Source organism: Lissotriton vulgaris, chromosome 9, assembly GCF_964263255.1.
Source record: "Lissotriton vulgaris chromosome 9, aLisVul1.2, whole genome shotgun sequence".
Taxonomy (NCBI): domain Eukaryota; kingdom Metazoa; phylum Chordata; class Amphibia; order Caudata; family Salamandridae; genus Lissotriton; species Lissotriton vulgaris.
In genome coordinates this window covers 435932941-435957256 of record NC_141697.1, presented here as the reverse complement: position 1 = coordinate 435957256, position 24316 = coordinate 435932941, and the positions used below count along the sequence as shown (strand labels likewise).

Here is a 24316-nt window from a genome sequence, read left to right as displayed (position 1 = left end):
TTCCCTGCGTGATTTTCCTAAGGTGGTTAGGGTTGCGTAGGAGGTATTTACCCTTACCAGTGATTACTGGTCGTGTGCTACATTTACTATTTTGGTGCTACAGTCATTATATGTCTATGTGCTAAGTGTTATACCTTCAAGTATTATTACTCCTACAAAGTGCTAATTACAACAAGTGCTAATTCTAAAAGTGCCTACCCCGGACGGTGGTCCATGTGGCCCTGTCCTGTACATAATCCCCTTAAAATTCTGCCCGTGCCTGTTGGCACATTGTAAAGTGTGTTTTATCTAATGTGTTTTGCTATAATACAAAGGCTATTTTTTATATAACCTTGTGTGGAGTTTCCTTTGTGGTGGGCCTTGGGTGTTGTTGATGCTGGGTGCGCAAACGCTTTACACATCGCCTCCGAGATTAGCCTTGCTGCTCGCGTCATGTTACCTAGAGGGTGAGCAGGGGTTATTTTGGTGTGTAACTCCCTTGCCCTGACTTGGGAATGGTGATCCCTGACTGACTTTGGCACAAGCCTTGGCCAGCCAGGGGTCCCGTTTCTAACATCTGCCCATACAGCCCACTCATAAGGTGTCCATAAAAGATATGGTTCCCGATTTGGAACTGTGAAGAGCCTAACTCCTTTGTGGAATTCCCTTTACACAATTGTAAGAGGTCCATTGTTACTGCACATTGGTTTCTGAATCAGTGAACTAGATTTTAAACAACTGGAAAATAGGGCAGGTTATATCACTGTGGGAAAAGGCTGCATTACAACTCAGGCCTTTCTATGACCCTAGCCCAAACTTCAAACAAGGCGGTATTTTGAATACTAATCTCCGCCCTTAGTTAATTGGTATTTTGTACTTATTGGTTGCAATATATAAAGGACCGACACGTTGATCTCTCGTTTCGTGCGGGTTTCTTTACCTGACCTACCCTCACGAAGGCTCTCAACCGGGTGTTGGATGGCTGTCTCGCGCCTTGCGACTTAACTAAGTGACATTGGAGGGGTTATACGATGTTTGTTTATAAGGGTACTCCCTGCCGTAGTCTGTGTCTGATCACTGCTTTCCATCTTACGCTTCATAAACAGGGTAGTACTTTTCTGTCATAACTAGAAGGACGTTAGCAACTTCGGTCTGTCAGTTATAATTGTACTGACTATTTATCATTTTCTCTAGCTCACGGTTGTAATTAAGTTTGCTTACAATGAACGAGTGAGCCATCATTTATCCTTTGACACTCCTGGGTCCGTTTGTAACAGTGTTCTACTCAAACCTGGTTGTATTGTTACTAAGAGTGACCTGGGGGCATGCACGAGGGTACAGGACATCAATCGCTTTGCCTTTCTCCCTAGTATTTTTGTAATTTGCGACTGCACTATTATATTGTGTGCAACAGGATTGGTTTCTATTTTAGAGACAATAGTGCGGCTATGTCTTTTTATGCTGTTTGAATGAATCTTCTAGCAGTTTATTTATATAAATTTTAAAACTAATGCAGATATAAGTATCTAGCAATTTGCTATAATAATCCAGCCCTACTCATCCCATAAATTTATCCTGCGTGTTTTTCTTTACAGCATTTTATCCAGTGACACCTATTATAGTGTCCACCCGGAAACCCATGTATTACCTGTTCAGACCTGACCACTATATGAATTGGAGGTACTTGTTAGTGCATTGATGTAAAAAGATCTAGTTTTCGTTTTATAACTGTTCTTAATCGTATAACTTATTTGATGGTGATCTTGGTATGGTGGACCAAACTTACCTTTTATTAAAAGTTTCTAAACAGAAAAATCGATTTGTAAAGAAAAAGTCTTTCCTGCATCAGTGCTGTGTTCATGTATAATGCTTACTGGCATCCATCACTGAATAGAAAACGCGTGGATCGTTTTACTCAGACAGGTAGAATAATATATTACCTTCATAGTATAGGGCTGGTCGGCACTCTGTGATTTGATTGGTGGACGCACAATTAATGTGCTATTTTCTATTTTACAGCTTCTAATTCAATACCGAAGAATTAGGTTTGTCCTCATGGTGACATCATACTGAAGTTCCTTTGATACTCATTAAATCATTTTGGTGGGTTTATATGTTTTGGCAATGGTTTTCTTTACCTTCTGTGAGATATTAGATCCGCAACTTGGGCTCCTGACAGGTTATCAGTCAGGCGCAATAATCTATCACAGACTAAATTCTGTGGGTTTTCATGTTTTTTTCTGTGTGGCTTATCCGGTATGGACATTTTATGTACATCATATCTTTTCTTTTGTGGCTGTAGCTGATGGTTTTTTAGTTCTTTTCGTTTCTTGCATCTTCCTTTTCTTCTCTCATCATCGCTCACTTCAACTATTTTTTCTGGCTTCTCTATTTGTATTGGGACTTTTTTTCGTTCTGTGATCTTCATTTCTTTTTACTGTCAAGCTTGATTTTACTTTATGTTGGTTATGTTAACAATAGGTATTATGGATTAATGTCTATGAATGTAAAAGCATGATTTACTAAACGCGACCCATTAAGGTTGATTGGGCGAATTATTCAGTCTTGTGCATATTCTGATTGAATTTCACCGGTTTTATGTCATGCAATATATCTCCTTTCCATTGTTTGTATTATGTGTTAATGTAAGGTCCTTAGATACCCCCCATTTTTTCCTTCTTCTCTTGGTCCTTCATTATACTGGATATGCACGTTATTAGGGCACGTATATATATATATATATATACATATAACTTTAGTACACCAGTGTAATAGATAATGTTATCAGTCTCATAATGTTGAATCAATTACATGTTTTTTATATAAAAAAATTAGTTCTATATTTTGATTATTGTGCGGTTATATTTACAGCCCTGAGGAAGCCCGATCTGGGCGAAACGCATTGGCTGTCATCTCTGTCAAGATTATGTTTGAAGATTAAAATAAAAATTGAAGAATCACTTGAAGGATCATTACTCTCTTTTGTGTGAACATATATTAAGTAATTTTCAGGAGAATGTTCATCTATGTACTGTACTGTATATTGTTGCCTCTCTGTTCTTCGTTTGTATCTGGTTAGTCAGTCAGCCTTAGTCCGTTCATGGCACTTTATAAGCAACAACTCATATCTTGCATCTGTAAGTTTTTAGTATATTTGATGGGTGCCCTCAAGCAGTAAACGCAAGGCCCGTAGCAATTTTAGAATCAAACAGAAAGAAGAGTTGTGGCTTTTGTGATGAAGAACTGTTAAATGAGGGATAGCTCAGTTGTCTGGCACCTGACCTATGGTGAGACAGAGATAGCTCTGCCTTGTGACGCCTTAACATATAATTTACAACTAACCAAAAACATACTCTGCTGTTTATAGCGCACACCTCTGTGACCATCTTTTCAGATGGCATAGTAATATAGGGTTAAAATCTGTTTTAACGCATGCCTTGTGTGGATTTTCTACAGAAAATCAGCAACCCGCCCATGTTTAAGCATTAGATCATTGTGTCCTGCCTCTTCAAACTGATGTAGTTTGGCAGCAAAAGGCCTGTGAAACCTTATTTTGCTCTCAAACTAAGCCTGGGTCTGTCAAAGGCATCAGTTTTATAGCAACAAGTTGGTAACAAAGTTGTCGGTTTGGTGCTCCTCTTGCGCCCAATTCAAAGTTGCCCCTCTCTGCCACTAGGCCAGGCTAACTGCTATAATTAATATAGACATTCAGGAGAATAGGGTCATTCTTTTCAAAGTAATTTTGGAACAAGTCATAATAAATGTTGCATTTAATAAAGCATGTTGCCGCTGCAGGATTTGAAAATAACATTGATACTTCAGTGAATTTGACACTATGTGCTGCAGGCTTCAGAACAGAAATAAAAGCATTGGTATTGTTATGATAACATATGCTACTCAGAGGCATAACTTCTGTTTAAGTGACCTCTTTGGAGGACATTGCCCATCAGCAGCACACTGGAAGTGTTCTGGTGCTAGAAGAAATAATGTGCATGCTAGAAGACCATTTGTAGTAAAGTTATTTAAAGGCAACTACCTTTATAGCCATTTTTTTAGGCCTGGATGATGTAGGTCAGTCATCTCATAGAAGACCTGGTCAACGTGGTGTGCTAAGCATAACTTTTGTTTTGATTTAAAACAGAGCAGTTTAGGGGCAAAGTAATTAGCAGATGGTAATATTGCCATTTGATTGGCACTCACTAATTCAATCTCAGGATGAATGGAAGATGCATTAGGAATCAGACCCAAATCTTGGCAGTAACACATCCTAAAATCAGGTACATTAACACACCAAGCGCAATATTTGAAGATCTGCACAAAAAAGCATATAGTACAGCAGCCCGATGAGCAGACTGAAAATGTCCCTTTGGTCAACAGTCAGAAAGGAGGGTCTTTCTGCAGTTCAAATAAAAAATATTTAATGGGCTAATTGTCAAAGTCACAGAAGGTACTTTCGCGAAATTTGCATAAAGGGCCATCATCTTGTAATAACGTGGCAAAAACTAGTTATAAAGGGATTTGTATTGGAATTTGTAGCAGTCGCTTTTCAGATGTCAATTCACTCATTGCCCCTTTTAAAGATCTTTGACTATAAACATTGCCAAATCCACTAAAACAGGTTAACTATTATCCCATCAGTTTTGATCAATATGTTTAAATAACACAAATTAAAACTCTATTTTCTTGTATTGGTTTAGGAATAGCTCTGCTCTATTGCTTGAAGTGTTAGCCCGGCATTCAATGGTTGACGTCTTAGCCCACCTTGTTAGTTCGGCCTCCAATCTCAAAGCAAAGACGATGCAGGGTGACAGACCTGTTAGATAGCACATCACTAGAACACTGTTAACATATTTATAACAATCTGGCACAATACTGCATGCACCCGTCACCCTTTGGTGCCACTGGTTACAAATTCTAAATACAAAATTAACAAAAGGAGGTGCACTGAAAGAAGCACATTTCCAGTCCATTTAGAGATCTTTAAATTCTTTATTTACAAATCCATAGTTGTTCATAAAACTAGCCAACGAGTTTCGTTCCTAAATCACAATTTGTGGCACTCATCAGGGCTCTAAAAGTGATATTAAATTGTGCTGTGAGGATATATTCCGGAACATCTACTTATTTCACCGGCGGGAGAAGATTCTCGGTCAACATAGCGACGCTTTGGAACTCTCTACCTTTAAAACTGCGCGCTGAGACCTGCACTCTGCGTTTTCGCAAATGTCTGAAAACACATCTGTTTCCTGTGTAAGTGTGCCTCATTGACTGTTTCATCTGTTGGTGTCTGGATAAGCGCTGGGATGCCCCAGGGTAACTGCGCGCTATATAAAATTTTAATACTCATACTCATACTCAGTATAGATTAACTCAAAAGGTCAAAGCTTGCCACCTTCATAAGTGGCCAAATTCTGGCGCCGTGGAAGTAACTCCATGGCGCCACAGAGGGAGAGTTTGGCCACTTATCAAGGTGGCAAGCTTTGACCATTTGAGTTCATCTATACTGAAATAAGCAGCCTTTCCGTAATATATCCTCACGGCTCAATTGTATATCGCTTTAGTTCACTTCCTAGGTTTGACCTCTTAGTTCCCCACCGTAGTGCCAGTCTAGATGCACCCCTGGTCCAATGCAGTGGGTGATGTCTAAGACATTACAAACAGTGTCCTACTAGGGGCCACATTGATTTAGCTAAAGGTCATAGTTCTGAGGCAGTTTTTTTTGGTCTATCTAGCTAAGAGAAGGTCATTACAGCGTCAAATCTGATTATTAAAATCTGAAGCGAGAAAAGAGAAGATTCAGACTTTGATTTCAAAAGCTCTGACATCTTTCAGCCTTCTGCACATGTCAAAAGAAATGCTGATGAAAGTAAATGGAGTTCGTGAAAATCAAGAGGGAGCAATAATAGTATATTTAGCACACTCCACCCAAAACTGGCAATCCCATATTCTTTAAATATGTGGTCCAAAAATAACAGTTGTGTTGAAGTTACTGTATAACGAAATGCTACTGTTTATTTCAACAAAGTTTCAATCTTAATCAATGCATAAAACTGTGAAATAATTTTTATACTCATTAATGAGACATACAAACGATTTTAACACATATAAAACAGTTTTGTAAAAGTTACATTTTAAGGTTATAGGGATTAGGATTAGTAATAGTATTAAAAACGATGCAGATGCGTATTGCACACAATCCCAGCGCTCCAGGTTTCCTTCAACTTTAGACCTGCACCAAATTATTTGAATGCTTGTAGGTGGGGATGACCTGTGATGGTGTTGTGTATAAGGAGCTGAAGATGAGCAAGTAGAAAGAAACAATAACTAGGAACGTATAACACTTGAAAAATCCATTAAAATCTTACCTCGTCTATAAAAATATGAGTAAACTCTCCTAGGCTTTTGGCACCAACAATTTTCTGCAAAAGAACCCCAGTGGTCATGTAAATCAGCTTTGTGTCTTTGGTTGCCATTTTGTCTAAACCAACCTAGAAAAAAAAAAACAGAGTACCAAACAAACTCAAATTGCACCAAACATCTTGAAGTAAGGGTTTGCAGAAGTTTTCAATGGCAAAATATAAATGAATTAGGTTTGTTAAGGACGCTCTACAGTAATAACAACTCACTGTGATTTAAGTTTCCAATAGATAGAAATACGCAATCTTACTAGCGACCCTGGTTTTCTTTATCAATATATCCCTACTCAAATCTAGTTTGGAACACTTAGCACTTGGGAACAGAACCAGAAACTGCTAACCTAAGCTCCAAAACTAATTTGCGGGATAGAAATATATACTCGTGTCCCACATCAACAAAACCATACAACCTTCAGTGCGCCCTCTCCACCTCAAACCACTTGGAAATGTATAGTCTGTACAAAAACAAAGGTGTCAAGGGCAGGCGTCATATGTGAATTATCCTGCGAGAGGAAAAGTCCTCACCTTGACTGAAGTTGCACCATCCCCTGCCTAAAACACATTAACATTTGAAACACTGATAAGTTGCAAAGAGGTCCAACAGAGGCAAGCCCTTAGACAGATAACAGGCAAGACTCTGTTCTTACAAAATTTTACATATGGTTTGCAACTGGACTGCGTGTTCCTGAGAGGTGCATTTGTTTCCTGTCCTTTGGGGTTTTCACGGTGCCTTTTGTACTGCAAATGTGTTCCCTCTGGAGCAACATGCTGGTGGTTGGGGTGAAGAATTATTCTGTTTCTTTCACAGTGGACCCAAGACTTTCACCTCTATATTATATTTTCCTTGGAGGCTTCGCTTTTCTGTCACAAAATTGTTCTAATCAGCCAATAGGACAGATAAATGCCAAATGATTAACTAAATTTACCAAATAGGATACCCTTGTACCATTCAATTTGTAAAAACGTACGAGTCCAATTTAAGGTCAAAGGGGAAAGCTACAAATAAATTTTCAAAGGTGGTTCTTGACCATGAATCGCAAGTACATGGGTTGGTATAAGTATACAAAAATATGCAAACACCAGAAGTTGTCCATAGTCCAGGTCAAAAGGATGTCCAGCATGGTAATCAGCTGAAAACCTTGTTTTCTCTAGTGCTTTTTAGGGATTCTCAGGAGCAATATCAATTAGCAAACCCATTTAAAATGTTATACCAGTAAAAACAATTAATAAAACCTTCAACTCTACTCAAGTTGATATTACTTTTAGCTCCTATTTTAACATAGTTTAGATTTTTTCTTCTAAGGCTAAAATGCATTAGTGTTAGTACTGTTTCATAGGCATTTTACTGCAGGTTAACTTTAGCGAGTGGTCATACTGAATTATGTCATAATGTCTAGAAATAATTTGCCTTTCATAATGTTTTCTGAAATGCACGTTGGACTATCAAGCACCCCTTGGAATGCACGTAAAAACATACAAATAAAATAAAAACAATGAAGACCAAAGTGCTACAGGGTTATTGAAAGGATACATCTAAAAAGTAATGTATAAATCATTTTGAAAAGTATTTCTCAACATCTTACCTGATAGCCCACCATACCGCCTAGAACCCACTTCCGTTCACTGCTAATCCACCTGGCAATGCTGCTGGCACCTATTTTACGCGGCTGAGTAACCACGACATTGCAGTAGACAGACCGTCGAGTGCAGTGATCCAAAATAAACTGTGGTAGTTGAGTACTTTTGCCACTGCCTGTGGCACCACGCACAATCAGAACTGAGTTGTACTCGATCAGAGAAATTAACTAACAGAAAGGAAGAAACACAGTAAACCCTATCAGCCTAGGAATTCAGTAACATTAAAAAAAATTAAGTGCAATCATATATCAAAAAATTACATTATTACATTAAGAACACCCTCTTTGGCTATTCTGCAGTTAACAGAAAACAATATGTTGTTCGTCCTGCCCAGGCTTTCAGTTCAAAAAATATATAAACTTTCTTCGCACTGAATTTAGCTTTCATTTGTGAATATCACAAAGAGAATAAACAATAAGTTTCATGTCACTAGCCTAATGGCGCATTAAATCTCCAATGTAAATTGGACCCAGTATCACGTGCACCCACCCGCACAGCTTTCACCCCCAACTTCCCTAAGGACCATTTAAAGCACCCAAGGCTTCAAGACATCCTTAGCACTAATCCATATTCAGGCAACAGTAGTTTGCTCCCGAATCAGGGCTGTGTTTTGAGATTTTTCCTCAGTTGGAATCTGCCAGAACTCCAATGTGTAAAAAAAATGCAACATTCAGAGCCTGCGCATGCATGCATAGGAAAAAACGCAGAATGACCGCTTTCACCATTCCAAAGCACAGTTAACAGGAATGTGGTAATGCTCCACCGAGTTCACAAGGCATGCCCTGATACTTGTATTTATCAGGTGCACCCGTAACAGCACTTAAAATTGTAATGAGGCCCTGAGTGTACTAGAGTTTTGGTCCTCACGGTATCGAATGTACAACACAGGGGGGCAGCTTTTAGTAATTTTAAATCCAAATCAGTTGCAAACCGCAGAAAGGCAATCGCCACAATGAATTCAGGTGTAAGGGTCCTAAAATGATATCCCCTACCAAGCCTCAGACCTGGCTTCTTCCATACAGGAACATGTGCTTGCACACTGTAGGCGTAGCCCACGTGCTTGGCTTTCATAATACATAAGAAAATAAACAGGCGCCTCAAAAGTGAAATGACATGCTTATTAGTTTATTTCAATGGACAAATGACTTTTTCATAATTAAAGGTGTAAGAACGGAAAAAAACAGACCTGTAGTGGCCATTATCTCCTCTGCATGCACATTAATATATACTTCTGCAAGAGGTACACTGAACAATTATTACACTAACATGTATGTTTTAAATTGTATTACATGGCGATTTTAAGACCTTTGAGAATAGGTGAAGTTGAGATAATGGGTCCCGTAAAAATAAATCATTCAAGATCTGTACTATTAAGTTTGCATCTTCTTGTTTGTACATGCGTGGCTGTACATACGTTTTCCAGTTAACAATTTGGGGGATATACCAATTTAACTACTCTAACGCATTTAGGGCGGAGACAATTCATAGTGACACATTTTCAACGAGAGTGGACAAAGAACTGGAAGGATGAACTGACATTAAGTAAAGGACAGAATGGAAGAGGGAGGAAGGAGTGGGGGGGACGAAACAAAGGATAGCAGCAAGGGGAGAAGAAGGAAATGGGGATAGAAAGAATGCTAAAAAAAAAAGAGGAGGCAGGTAATAGCCTACACTTACATTTTCAAGAGAAACCCACTAATTTTAATTTACACGATACATATAGTATCCATACTGACCAGAGCGAGAATATAAACAATTTAAAGTTCAATATCCTAGTTGATGTAGCACAAAGAATGTTGGATAATGACAAGTTGGAATGCTCTAAATAAAGATCCAATTTGTCCCAAAGTTTGTCTCCGCTGATATTTCTGAAATTAATTAGTAATTGCAATGGCGCGCACCCTTCTATTGGCAGAATACCTGTTTTCAAGCAACCATTACCAGAAGGTCCAAGTGATCACCCCGTTTGAGTGAAGTTGCCAAGTCCCACGTGTTGCCTAAATAAGTCGTGGCAGATTGCGTGTTTAAGGAGGATTCTAGCATTTTGCTCAGCTATGCGGAGATAACATTTTAGAAGGGTTTCAATGTAAGGAACTCTCATTCATGAGTAGTTGAGTTTCAGTCGTATTTTGGCAGTGCCTGAATTTCGCCGTTTTCGCTAATCCCAGTCAAAGATTTGTATACACAGTGGCTGATGATTAACCCCTTTGGGGCAGCCGTCTGCAAATGGTCGACACCGGGTGGGCTACAAGGGATGCTCCGTTACGAGCTACAATGGATGCTCCGATGCGAGCAGAGGATTCTTTTTTGTTTTTTTTTGTTTAAAGAGTTGTGTCAGCGACCAACCCCTCCCACCCATGACATCAGCGATATAACCGATTCACCACCGGAGCAGCAAAAAGAGCAGGTAAGCGCTCCTTTCCGCTCTGTTAGAGAAAAGATAACGGCATCCCTAGGTTTCCCGGAGACCTCATTGTAAAGAGGAGACTCTCTACCCCCCAACCTCCACTGAGGCCTCCTTAAAACTGTTCCTAGATGTAGATCAAGATCGTGCTGCAATTCTCAGGCAGGAAACACGTGGCCATGGCCACCAGGGACCAGTTTTGGGTAGAGGTGTTATTGCCCATGGGGAAGAGGGCGCAATCACACCCCCTGGGTTAGTTAAAAAAAAAAAACTGATTACAAAAAAAGAAGGTGAAATTGTTAGGGGGCCAGCCCTCCTGACGAGAGATCTCTGGAACACAGTCGAGCCCACACTAATATCTTGGAGTCATGGTGAATTTTTCTGTTCCCACCCCTAGCAAGTGGTGTTCAGGTGTAGCAGGCATCTCTTCTCAACACAATGAGTATCGTGAGATCAAAAGGGATACTCGATAGTTACTATTTGTATTAAACCATTCAGCACCATTTAAAGGTAATGCTCTCACGTCATTGCAGGGATGGCAATGAGGTGAAGGTGCGTGGAGGCAAAATGGTCATATGTAGCATATTTTGTTGTGAACAGGCTAGACATAGCATGAACAGCACATTCAGTCAAGTCCAAGATCATGGGAGATGGGATAAAGGTCAGTATCAGTTCAAACCAATGATTACAATCCCAATAAAGGTCGTTATCCAAGCCAATGAAGTAGGTTGACACAGATTTTCTAAATCTATATTCTTTGTACCAAATTCACTTTAAGGCTACTGCTTCACGGTCTAGAGGGCAAAAGGCTGGGTGAGAAAAATGTAGGATGTTTGGAGTATGTAAAGCCCCCTACCACTAATGCAAATCCTCATCGAGAAGTTCAATAAGGGAGAATTTTACTGCCATTCTTATCCAGCACTACCTTCAAGCAACAGAAAGCTCTTAATTTATTTCGGGACTAGACTCAAGAATGTGTAGTTTCCTTCATAGCCTGAAACCCAATCAAAATATTTAAAACATGACTGTGGGCAAAATCTACAGTGTCCAAGTTTTGTACAATCTGGATTCAGAAAAAACAATATATTTAGATTATAGTAATGCTGAAAGAGGGTGGCCCTGTTGGGTATCTTTAAATGTAGGCGACGCCATTACGAGATGCTTGTTCAGCACCACTTTAGCATAGGCCTGTAAGCAGAGTCCTCTTACCAACATGAAGGAATTTCTCGCACAATCCCTTGTTTTGATGCAGTACTTTTCTTCTTAGCAGGACAACTGCTTATATTTATGGGGATTTCTTTATGCCAATCCAGAGGTTTACGAGGATTTAAAGAAAATACTGTGTCTGTGAAGGAATCTTCGCAGTACTCTGTAAATCAAGACATCCACACACTGGGATATACCACTTTCCAAAAGGTGTGCTGAAAACATTAATCAGTACCAATAATGTTTTGGGTTTTTATGATTCACATAAGACACCCAACCCAAATGGTATTTATAGACAGGGCTCTTGAATGTACAAAAAAGTTATAGTCACCTCATCTTTGGCCTTGCGTATCGGTAAATCAGGATACTTAAAGTCTATGTCTGGAATATACACAACCTTGTCCAATCCAATAGAAGGAGGTGGTTTTGTAACTGAAAAAAAATATATATATTTTAAAACCTAAAATACACCGGAAACCAGAGCAAACAAAACTCTTAAATTCACTTCATAAACATTCTAAATAGTAATATGCTGCTATACTTTAGGGTTTCACAAAAAAGCTAAAGCGGTATCTAGTAGGAAAAAAATCTCTCAGCGTCTAATTCACCGAAAGCGGCTAAACCTGGCAGAGCACAGCCTTTGCATGTGTTCGGTAGGGATTGTCCGCTAGCCCTTGACTCTTGCAATGGGATGTGCTGCAGGGCCTGGCCCTGCGCCATCCTGCCATAAGCAGCTAAACATTACTGTGCAGAGTTGCAGCAGGGATTCGTCTCAAGTCTGTGGTCATGCTCTTTTGTTTTATTATTATGCCTTACGAAACCAAAGTTGGATTCACGATACTCAACACAAGCATCAAAGCTTTGCGCTATGAACTGAGTAACACCTCATAAACCCATGCTAGATATGGAATTCCTGCACCAGATATGTGTATCCAAAACAGGTTAACATTGTTCAGCGGAGCAAGCTCTTGTCTAATAGTAAAAAGGTCTGAAGTTTTCCTTGGATTTGCAGTTCCAGATGGGGTTCACAGAATTGAAAGGGTTCGCTGGGAACTATGAATCAAGTCTGTGGATCCACAAACCCAGCTTCAAAGAAGAACAAACACTGACTTCACCAAACTCTAGAGAGCACTATGGTGACTTAGTCCAGAAGAATGTTGCAAGCATGGCAGCAACACCAGTCAGTGGTAGCACAAATGCAATCAAGATACACTTGCTACTAAATCAACAAGACTAACAACAACAGTTCAGGCAGCTTTTCCAATGGGTTGGTTTCTAATGAATATTCCAGGACATAAATTAACACCTTGGCTGCTAGGGGGTTTTCCCCTCCTGTGCTGCTTTTTATGATTTCCCATTGTTCATGACAAGGTCCGTTATCATAAGCACAGCTCAACCGTGCCTCATGACGAGTTGACCTTGTCATGAGCATGGAAGGGGTTAAGCACACTGGCACAAGAAACCAACTCAAAAACTATGGCAATTGAGAATATAGTACCAACCTATTTCGAAAAAATCTTTCTTTGATCAAGAGCCATAGATATACTAACATAGGAAAAATTCACACTGGCTTAACACAGCAGTCTGGCAATAAAGTATTCAGACTGTCCTATAGACGATGTTTTCTTGGAGTGGGTTTTCAGTGGAGCTGGTGCAATTGTTACGGTCAGAAGGATCACTCTTTCTTGCAATGAGTAGGCAAGACGGCTGGTAAATTACTAGAATTTCGTTCCCAAAAATGGATCCAAAACACATACCCATGGATATGTGAGATTATTCGAACATCACAAGTGTGGGAAATATTTGTACTCCAAACAAAGTTCCCGAGTATGAAGATCAACTATTTTCTGGAATAAAAAGTAGTAACCCAACAGAAATGTTTGCTAAGAAAGGAGGAAAAGGAAAAGAAATCCGTTGTATTTTCATATTTAGTGTAGTAACAAATAAACAAAGGGAACTGTGTGCAACGCACAGGCAGATAAAAAACATAACATTGTGCTTTTAGGCTGGTGAAATGGTGAGCGGTAATAGAGAAAGAAAACACATTTATCCTTATGGTCATCCATAAACTTAGAAATTGGCAACAGCCTCTACTCTCATCAATAGAAGCCTATATTTTCCGAAAGAATTGGATGCCGTCCTCATGCTTTGTTTGGCTGTGAGTGAGCGATGATTCAAACTACAGACTGCACTACTTACGTACTTTGCTACTATGGAAAAACAAGCATTTGCAATGCAATAGGTCTCGCATTTACTCGAGTTTTAGCTAATGTCATGTTAATGACAATGACTTTTATTTATGTTTTGGTTTATAAAACATAAATAAAAGGCATTGTCATGTACAATGCCAACAGCTCAAACTCGCGGAAATGCAAGACCGTTTCAATTGCAAATGCTTGTTTTCTGTTTGCACCCAGGGAGATGTGGGGGCATCGGAGGCAAGGAGGAGCCTTGGGAGGGGGCCACACGTACACTCCCCCTCCAGGTAAAATAAATCATCATTGCACTGCCCCCCGGCTCACCCCAGGTGTAATTTCTCACTGGTGCAGCAGCATCCCACAAGCTTAATGCTTGTTGGTGCATTATTGCCACCTTCAACCACCATCATTTGGACCTAGATGGATAATTTTCGAAGTTATGGGGCACATGTTACTCCTGGTAGTGAGCTCTAGCCACCAAGGACAATTCCAGCAGGCCTTCTGGCCTTCAAGGTGGAGTACTTAGCAGATAGCTGGTCCCAATGGCTCCCTGCACCACTTTTTCTCCTGGTCTTTGTTTTCCGGTGCTCCTCTTCTCTTGCCTGGTTGCAGAAGTCCAGATCATTCACCCCAACTGATCCTCAGGATGTGTAAGTGTGCCATCCTCACTAGCCCTTAGAGAGACCAAATAGTACTGTGATCAACTGTGGGCAGACTCCTCAGCACTTAGTGCATCAGGGGGTTCACCTTCCTGTTGTTCATGGCTACAGCTGCAGTGTCCGTCGCAGTGTCCAGAGCACAATATCAAAATGGACCCTCTCTCCCTTGTGCAATACATTTTAAATGAGGATGGAAGCCACCACCCCCCTTGCCCCCGGCCAATACCACAGTGCCACATCACCTATCCACAAAGTCCCAAAACCTTCTGCACAGTACGGTGGGACAGTCCAAGATGTTTGCTGTCCGGAATTCACTGGTTACATCTCCTATGGGGAGCCTCAGCTCTGCTCCTCATTGACATAACTACCAGGGCCTTTCCCACCGGAACCTCAAAGATGACCCCCCACCTAGGTTTACTCCAGTTGTCTGGGATTCCTCCTTTGTTTAGTGGGCGTGGTCTGCCTCCAGACCAGATACAGTGTGACGGGTAATTATAAAATGCAGATTATCTTCCTCACCGCTTCTTCCTCAGGAGTTGAAAATGACTCCTTTTGGGTGGGGAGGCCTTTGTTTCCTCTGCTGGGTAGAAATGTAAATAACTTGGGCCAGCAGGGTGACAAAAGGCCTGCGCTCTGATCCCTACCCGAGACAGAGAAATATGAAAATTCTGGACGACCTATATTTATGATCTTGGGATCTACGTTTATAAACTTGGGTGCACACTTTCCATCCAAGTTTCATACCTCAATGGACTTTGCAGGTCTATAGGATGCAACACTGCACTTTAAGACCAGTTTCATCTTATGTGTATAATAAAGTGCCACTGCAGACAAAAATGTAAACCATACTGACTTCACCTAGGAGTTCCCACTAATATTATAAGGCCAATCTTAGGTCATCACCTAACCTTCTAGAGCACAGCTTTCCAAACTTTTGATGTTGGCGACACACCTTTTTGTGAAAAAAAATTCACGGACACGGTAACGCGAGCAAGCCCAAACCACCTAAGGAAGGTCGGGCCCCACCCCCACCACACACACCCCACACCCACACACACAACCCCACACATACCCACACACACACAACCCCACACACACCCCCCACACACACACCCCCACCCACACAACTCCACACACCCACACACCCCCACATACACACACACATACACACAACCCCACACATACCCACAGAACCACACACTCACACAACCCCACACACACACACACACAGATGACCTTGCAGACTATGAGGAAGGGAACCCATATGACAGACAGGTGGAGAGGATGTGGGGTTATGGAAAGAGCTGCCAACTTGGCAACAGGGGAACTAGGCTCCAGACTAGGCATCAGCTTAACATCCTGTGATTCTGGGCAAATCACTATTTTTCCCTGTGCCACAAAAATTAATGTGACCTCGTGTAAAGGACGTGGTGCTTAAGTAAAGTGCCTTAGGGAAGAGTTTTCTCCATAAAAAACAGCAGTCCCATAATCCACAAGGAATCCAGCAAAATGTTTCAGCTAGCTCAATGGAGTATCTAATATGTCTTGGTTGAGTTGACTACTAATCCTGAACCATTGCCATGTAAAATAATATTTTAGTCGTGCACACCAGAGACCCTCTTGCTTGTTCGGCACAGCCTCCATTGCAGTTCTTATTTTATGACTTCCACGTTCTCCTCAACCTGCCATTGGAGGTTTAAAGTGCATGGAGCAGGTTGCAACTAAAGGCACCACTAGGAGGTAGGAAGTGTTAGTCTAAGTTAAAATATCACCACAAGACAGTGTGTTTCGTGTTCCATCTGCCTGTGGCAACAATGAGCAGCTGGTAGGATGAAGGTGATTCAGTGTATTGGGGGAGAGGAGTACTTGACACAGCAGACACCGATCAAGCCACAGGGAATGGCACCCAAACCTTTGCCCACAGCAGCAAGTTAACATGTAGCAGGCAATTCTGATTATGCCCAGACATCATAAACAGCGCCACAAGAGTGGTCATTTGATTAGACAGCCCTAGAAAGTGCCATCATCAGACTTTCAGGTCAGAAAGATGGTGCATCGGCGAAGCTGCATAGGAACAGGTCCACGATAGTGAAGGGCGCAACAAGAAGCATGATCTAGCAGGCAGGAAGGAGTAAAAAGATGGTGCATGGTGGATCAAGGAATGGCAATCTTTATCGCACTGGAATTGAAAAGCAGATACCACAGCTGCACTGGCTGAATGAGTGAGAGAGAAAGAATTAGCATCAGAGATGCCAAGGAAACCTTGGGTAAGAGTATAGTCAGGAATAGGTAGTAAGTGCAAGAGATGCGCACAGGAGGACACAACTTGGAACTGCTACACACCCAGAAGGATAAGTCATGGAGGGGAACATAGAAGTGCCGATGGGCTATACATGGAGGAGGGTGGTCAATAGAGGGGAGTGCGCATGGTGTCAGCACGGCTCCCAAATTCTATCCGTTTGACAGTGGGCCGTGATCTGCATGCAAGGTTATGGAGAGAAAGCTTATTTGACAAGGTCCTAAAATGTAAATTACCTTTCAAATGTTTTTTGACATACAGCACATTCTTTTGATACGCTCTTACAAATGCAATTTGATAGTATGGAGATTCATGGTAAATCGATGTTTAGTTGAATGGGTGTATGTTCATTACTTCAAACATGTAGAAAGTTGGTTAAGAAAGACTGGTGATGATGAACAGGACTAATATAGAAATGTGTGCAATCTGCCGACACCAAGGCGGTTGAAAGGAGACATGAAACCCCTACTGCCCACACAGTGCCCTTTTCCAGATAATACTTGACAACTGCTACAGTGGCTTCGGTTTGTATTTACCACTAGAATGTCAAACGATAAGGCCCAATTAATAATGTGGATGCAATGGAATTACACAGGCTTGTGTGGAATTGTTAAATCCAGATTGCTGCACTTTTTTTTGCAGTTTTATACAGCATCCCCTCGACCCAAAAGTATTAGAGTGCTTTACATGAGCACCAGTTACATTGCACGAGGACATATTCTTAACTTGCACATGCACTAATGTTCCATATGTATTAGTTGGTTATTTACTTCTAGCATTCATACAATGCGGATCTAGCCACATGGGCAGCGGGAAACTTTGCAGAAAGACAAACAATAGTAAAATGAACAAAGGAGGTAGGTTAACGTGGGGAGAATTGGATTAGAAAAAAAGCAGAGACTGTCCAGGGGAAAGCATTCATAGTTCAGTTCTGAACTGCTGAGTTTCCGGTTCCTCCTGAAGTGGAAAAAGTCCTTGTTGGGCCTCAGGCCTTCAAGCAGGTTGTTCCAGAAATAGTGTACTTGAAGCGCTTCAATGAGAAGTGGAGTGAACTCTACTGGCGCAATGTTCATTATATTTAGCACTTATTTCCGAAAGATAAGGATTTTCCACAACCAACGGCCTCTATATCCATCTTTTAGTCGTTTTCAATATGGCTCTATCCAGTCTAAATTCCATTTTCTCACCAATGTATTTACCAACTGACAGGCAAGGTTGCTTTGAGAGGCCCACGCTTTGAAACTAAGATTTTTCTTGGCTCGCACATCTCTGTCCGAATCGAATTTCCTGGTCCGATGCCCTAGAGCCCCTCCGGCAGTTTGAACAAGGATAACTGAATGCTAAACGGGGTGTATGTGTGTCTGTGTGTGTGTGTGTGTGTAGGAGGAGGGGGTTGATAGGTCCTATCTCTTTCCCCCCCTACACATACACCCCGTTTAACATTCATGAGCAGAGGGCCGTCCAAGAACCACCTCAGCACACTCATACCCTCAGAAAACATACGAGTCTTTCAAAGACCAACACGCGCGCATGCAGCAAAATGCATGCATATACCTCTCACACGTGGCATACGTGTCTGCACGCACATGACATTACACAAACTCGTACGTGCAGACGTATGTCACACATAGAAGCATGTATATAACCATATACACCAATGCTTAATGCTCGAGAACATATGCACCGGAGTACTGCGCAGGTCTTTAAATGACCATTTACATGTCAATGGGGCTTTGTTGTGAATCGTCGGCCACCACAGAGCAGAGTGTCTCGGAGTCCCCGCTGCTGCTGCAGACTCCGAGACACTCTTTAAAAGGAATACCTGCTAATTAGCAGTCATGTGCTAAGTGCCCTGCCATCCTGCGACACACCCACCACTTGCAGGCGACACAGTACTGTGTTGGGACACAGAGTTTGGAAAGCTCTGTTCTAGAGTCCCTCTCGCACCAAGCTACCTGAGCGCAGTTACCGGGCTGAGCAAGGCAGTAGTCTCCTATGGGCAGCCCACACATTTGCTGAAACGTAACAGCTAAGTACCCTTTTACCCCAGCTACATCATAGCAGCATGATCTTAAAGGAGGACACTAGTGGTAAACACGCACAGTGTGATTACAGTGGGTGAGACTTACCCACAGTTAAAAGTCAAACTTGGTGATCAAAAGAGCAATAAAATTCAGTGGAATCATTAGCAACAAAAAAAAAATATTTGCTCACTTATCTTCTTGGGAACGTTCTGAACGAAATAGGTCTAAAAAAGCAGGGGTATGTCCATGAACTGCAAGAAGGGATTTCAGTTTCACTAAAAGAACTCTAGGATTGGCACCACTGAAATAGTCCTTCACCTGACCTCGTCATAATACTGAATACTCTTTCAGTTTTCCTCAATTGAATTTTAGGATCCTTTGGCTGCCTGGGACACGTGAAAGGCATGACCGACTAAAAGGAGGAGACCCAGGGTGTCGGGTTGATGGAGCAAGGGGGGGGGGGGGGAACAAAATTGTGTGCACCCCTTGTAAAGTCACACTTCCATAAACATAACTTAAGTGATGTGTATAATTAATCAACTTAAAATAAGAAATGCTTCGAAATGGGAGATCCAGCACGGATCCAGGACAATAAAGTTTCACTCCTCAGTTCGCCTGAAGCACAACCTGCCTCCCAATTACCACTCAACTCAACTGCCAGGACAGGAAAAAGAAAAGTTTGTTTTTCACACCTGGGGAGCTTGCTGCTAGGACACAGTCCGTTCCGCTATCGCCCTCGCAATATCACTCCTTTGAGAAAAAGATCACCACCAAACGGTAGCAGAGACAGTAATTCCTACCGCGTTTAATTTTGCAGGCTCTGCAGCATTATCTGGCGCTCCTCAATCGGCTCAGAAGACTCCTGTACTTCTGCTCCAGTGAGCCATTACCCCAGCTGCTCCAACTCAGGTGATCACAACGAGGGGGGTGGAATGAACTTTCGCTCACAGAGCTCCAAGCTCCGCAATCTTCTGTGCAGGGTGTTTTTCACCCTCAAAAGAGACCCAGCACCAAGATCGTCCGCGGGGGGCTCCGAATACTCCAACCGCCTTAACCTCGCGGGAGAGCCACAAAGGAACACAGGCGCCCACCGCACACCGAGAAGCTCCCAGACCCCGCGGCAGGTAAAGACCGAAGGTGAGGGAGGCAGCCGTATTCGACCACTGCAGCTCGTCCGCCAGTTCCCCAAACACAATATTTCAATAAATGCTGAGATATCTGCTCAAAGCTCCGCCAGAGGACAGTCACAAGTATTACAGCAGGTAGTTCGGCATCGGGTTAGGGACCGCTCACGCACCACCTCTCACTCGGCCACTAGTGCGGCCGCCATCTTGCCTCCTCCCATTTTATTGTCCTGGGTCCGCACTGGATCTCCCATTTCGAAGCAGTGGCGAAGCAGTCGCAAAGTCGGTTTTGAGGAGCCCTGGCTCTTTCTGGCGCATTTGAGGCTTAAATATATTTGCTCGTGTCGTTGCTGTATGAACATTTGAACTGTATATTTAGACATATTAGTAAGAGTTACTAAGACATACTGAGAGACAAAAGATAAAAAAGTAGCTAAGTTTCTATAAGCGTTTAAAAAGGAACTCTATGGCTCCGAAGGGAAGGGGGGGGCCAAAGCAAAGGCCGCTGCCGCGGCAGCAGCAGCAGCAGCAGCTTCAGGTGGGACTATAACTCCGACTACAACGGCTTCTGGTCCTCTAACGAATGATGCAAGTGCAGCCTTTACTCCAGAGGTGCTTAGTAGCAGTTCACGCATGGCCCGTAATGGGCACCCTATAGCTCAGCCAGACACGGGTACAAAGGAACGTGTGGTATCTGACTTTAAGAAAAGGAATGTGTCTGGCGCTAAAAATGCTACTTTAACAGCCGCAACATCTACAGCAGCAATGGCCAAATCTGGTGAATCTGGAGTGCCCGGAATATCACCCCAAATTTCGCCTGAGACAGATACGGACAAAGAATTGGCTGAGCTCTGTCAGGAGGTGGGAGAGATCAGAGTCTCACGCAAGGTAAACATTAATCCTATCCAATCTTCTATACATCTGCCCTCTGGCCCAGCCTCTGAGACTCCTAACACTTCCGGCATCTCTGGTGCTTTGGTATCTTCTGGATTGGCTCTCCAAGTAATTAAAAATCAGTCTAGTAATATTCTGGATAAAGACAAAGATAAAGATAAGGATATAGGGAAGGCATCTGGGAACGATCTAGAATCTGTTGGCCCTGGGGGTCAATTTTACTCCATGTCGGATGTCTCCATCATGTCAGAGGGTGAGAATGACAATGATAATGATAGGCTATCCCTCTCTGATGACTGGGCGGATGATGGTAATCTATCTTTGGAAGACGATATCTTAAGCCTAGGTTCTGCTGCAAATGCTGAGGCCCTCGGTACAGTTCGTAAGCTACCGGACTCGCTGAATGTCCTTCCCAATCCCAGACAAAGTATGATAAATCAGCCTCACTGGGATGCCGTGACTGACTTGCAGGCCACCCAAGGAGAAACCTCTGATAATCCTAAATCAGAATGCGAAGGCGGAATTACGCCCAAGTCTATTTATAACTTACAGTCCTCAATGTATAAAATCATCATGGCTCAGAGAGGAGACTAAAGCGGAAGGGCTCCGGTGCCAGGGGGCAGTTCGGAAGTTACAGAATGTGGTTTGTCGGATCGCTAAGTCTTGCACAGAAACTACTACTAGAGTAAGTGAAGCAGAAGAGCGATCTCCTCGGTTGAGGATGAACTCTCCACTCAAAAATCTTCCAATAATGTACTGCAGAAGACTGGTCAGGACATTGATTGGAAACTCACCAATCTAGAAAATCGTGCACGACGCAATAACTTACATGTCCTGGGTATACCGGAAGGTGTCGAGGGGAAGGATATCCGACGTTTTGTTGTGGAACTCTTCGCTACCGCGTTCCCAGATCTGAAAGAATGGGACTGGGAGAAGGAAATTATAAGGGCTCACCGGTTCCTGTTTATGCAGAGACCAAATGCAGAAGGCGAGGACAGTAAACCAAGAGCAATTCTCATCTGCTTTCATAACTACCTTCTTCGTGAAATCCTATATGATATAGCCAGGCCTACACGGCCTAAGAAAGGCAATGGCTGGGAGTTTTTTGTTTGACCGGACTTTTGTCAGGTGACTGTTCAACAACGATGGCGACTTAGGCAGTTAATATTACCTATCCAAGCAAAAGGGGGGTCAAGCGTTTTTATTAAACCCTGCCAAACTAAAGGTCCTATATAAGGGGAAAACGATTTTTTTCTCGTCAGAAATTAAGGCACAGGAATTTTTGGATAAAATGTGATATAGGTGTTACAAGCAATGCTAGGAAAATTTTCAAAAATTCAACGATTTTGCTCGAGTGTGTAGATTTTTTTCGTTCTTAGAAAATATGTATGTCGGTCTATGTATCTATAGGTGGGGTCTTTTTCTCTTCACAAACTTTGTAAATTAGGATAAAGGGGTTAGAACGGCATGGTTGGGGACTTTCTCTCACTTCACATCTACTCACCATCACTGAGGACTTAGTCCTTACGCCTCTGTTGGGTGGGTTCACTGAGGGTGGGGGGGGGGGGTTTGGGAGGAGAAGGGAGGGTTGGGGGAGAAGCGGTGGGGTGTTGGGGGCAAGGAAAGACAGTAAAAGAATGGTCTATGCAAATTAAGGGTCAAAAATTGTCAGGTTTGTTATTGTGCTATGTGATTAATTTAGTATTGGTGGGTTTGTGTTGTTCCCTGTTTTAGGCCAAGTTTGTTTTAATTAGACTGGAAGATAGGTAAGATCAATGTTTGTTCTTGGAACGTTTGTGGACTTAATGATAAAAGAAAAAGGGGTATAATGGCTCAAATTTTGAAAACCATGAGAACGGATGTATTATGTATTCAAGAAACCCATATACCCTGGAAAAATAAAGGTTGGCTCAGGGATTTAGGTTTAGAAGTAGAGGGATGCTCTCATCAGGGATCCACCATAAGAGGAGTAGCTATTTTAAAACGGTTCGGGCTGGGGCAGATCAGAAGAGTTAAAGAGGATTTACTGGGTCGATGGGTCATCGTTGAGTTACGACTAGATGCCGCAACTATGACCATTTGTTCGGTTTATGGATCCAATGCCGATGACCCCGCAGTTCTGAACCAATTAAGTATTGAGCTAGCGCTATGGCCCCCAATGTTAATTTTGTGTGGGGATTTTAATTTACATTTGGAGGGGACTTTCGATCTATCTAGTGATATTCCTTATGTAGGTAGAAAGAAAAATGTGTTTAAGGCTATTAGAGCGATCACGTAGGAATTTGGATTAGTAGAAGTTGGATTTCTTAAATCTGGGGGTACTTCTGGGAGCACTTTTTTTTCTGCTCCACATCAGAAGCATTGTAGGATGGACTATTTTTTTGCGTCTGTTGCACTGACGAATGCTTCTGCAAATCTAGGTTTCAATATTATTCCTAAACTGATCTCGGGCCATAATCACATCATTCTTAGTGTAGTCCTTAATCTCCCACCATCTTATAAAACCTGGTCTTTTGAATGGAAACTCCTGTATGATTCCCTTTATATTGATCACATGAATAAGTGGATCCCGGAGTTTTTCAACAATAATAATGGGTCTTCGTCAACAGGGATTATATGGGATGCGTTAAAGTCTGGAGTCCGGGGTGAAACCTTAAGTTACTCATGAAGAAAACAGAGGGAAAATAGGAAGATGGAAGAAGAGATGAGTAAACTGAAAGATTTAGAGATTAAATTAATGCTGGCTTGTAATAGAGGTATTGGAATGGAGGGTATTTTAAGGGATATAGTGGCTCAGAAAGCAAAGATCTATAATGGTTTTGCCACAAAACTTGCTCAGCAAATAGCCGCTTACAGATCTGAAGTGTATGAAGTTGGGGAAAACTCCAGAAGGCACCTGGCCAAAAGGCAGTTGCAGCTAATATGGATAAAATAATGGACGATTCAGGGAAAATATATGATAATACAGCTGAAATTCTGGGGGTCTTTCATGACTTTTATTGCAATCTTTATATGGATGATGTTACCGGAGACATTAAAGGAAGGGTAACTGATTTTTTTGGGGTCAGTATCTAACTCTGCTTTATCAAGGGAAGAGGCAGAACATCTGGAGTCACCAATCACTTGGGAAGAAATAGAACTGTCCCTTCTTTCGTAGTCCTCGGGAAAAGCCGTTGGACCTGATGCAATTCCTCCTGAGTTTTTTAGGGTGTTTGGTTCGGTCTTAAAATCTGAGCTAATTAATGTATTCACAACCGCTCAAAAAGGAACGGCCCCAGCGTCTTGGCAGGAATCAATTATTACGGGCTTCCTTAAAAAGGATAAACCTCCTCTTTCTCTGTCCTCATTTCGACCAATCTCTCCAATTAATGCAGATAGTAAGATTTATTCTAAGAGCTTGGCCTCTCGACTTTCTAGCATTCCCCCACTTGATTCATCCCTGCACGTGACACGGCTGACCATATACGCCGCCTTA

The 24316-nt window shown here is 42.0% G+C and overlaps 1 protein-coding gene across 1 annotated transcript in view; it reads right to left on the bottom strand.

Moving 5' to 3' along the window:
• TDRD9 (tudor domain containing 9) overlaps positions 1–24316 on the bottom strand; it is a 2495642-nt gene that overhangs the window by 2124365 nt on the left and 346961 nt on the right. The window contains exons 3-5 of the mRNA XM_086937885.1: positions 11975–12075; positions 7979–8200; positions 6345–6467 (exon numbers count right to left, since the gene is read on the bottom strand). Of these exons, the coding sequence (XP_086794011.1) occupies positions 6345–6467; positions 7979–8200; positions 11975–12075 (446 nt within the window). The remainder of the gene's footprint in view (positions 1–6344; positions 6468–7978; positions 8201–11974; positions 12076–24316) is intronic.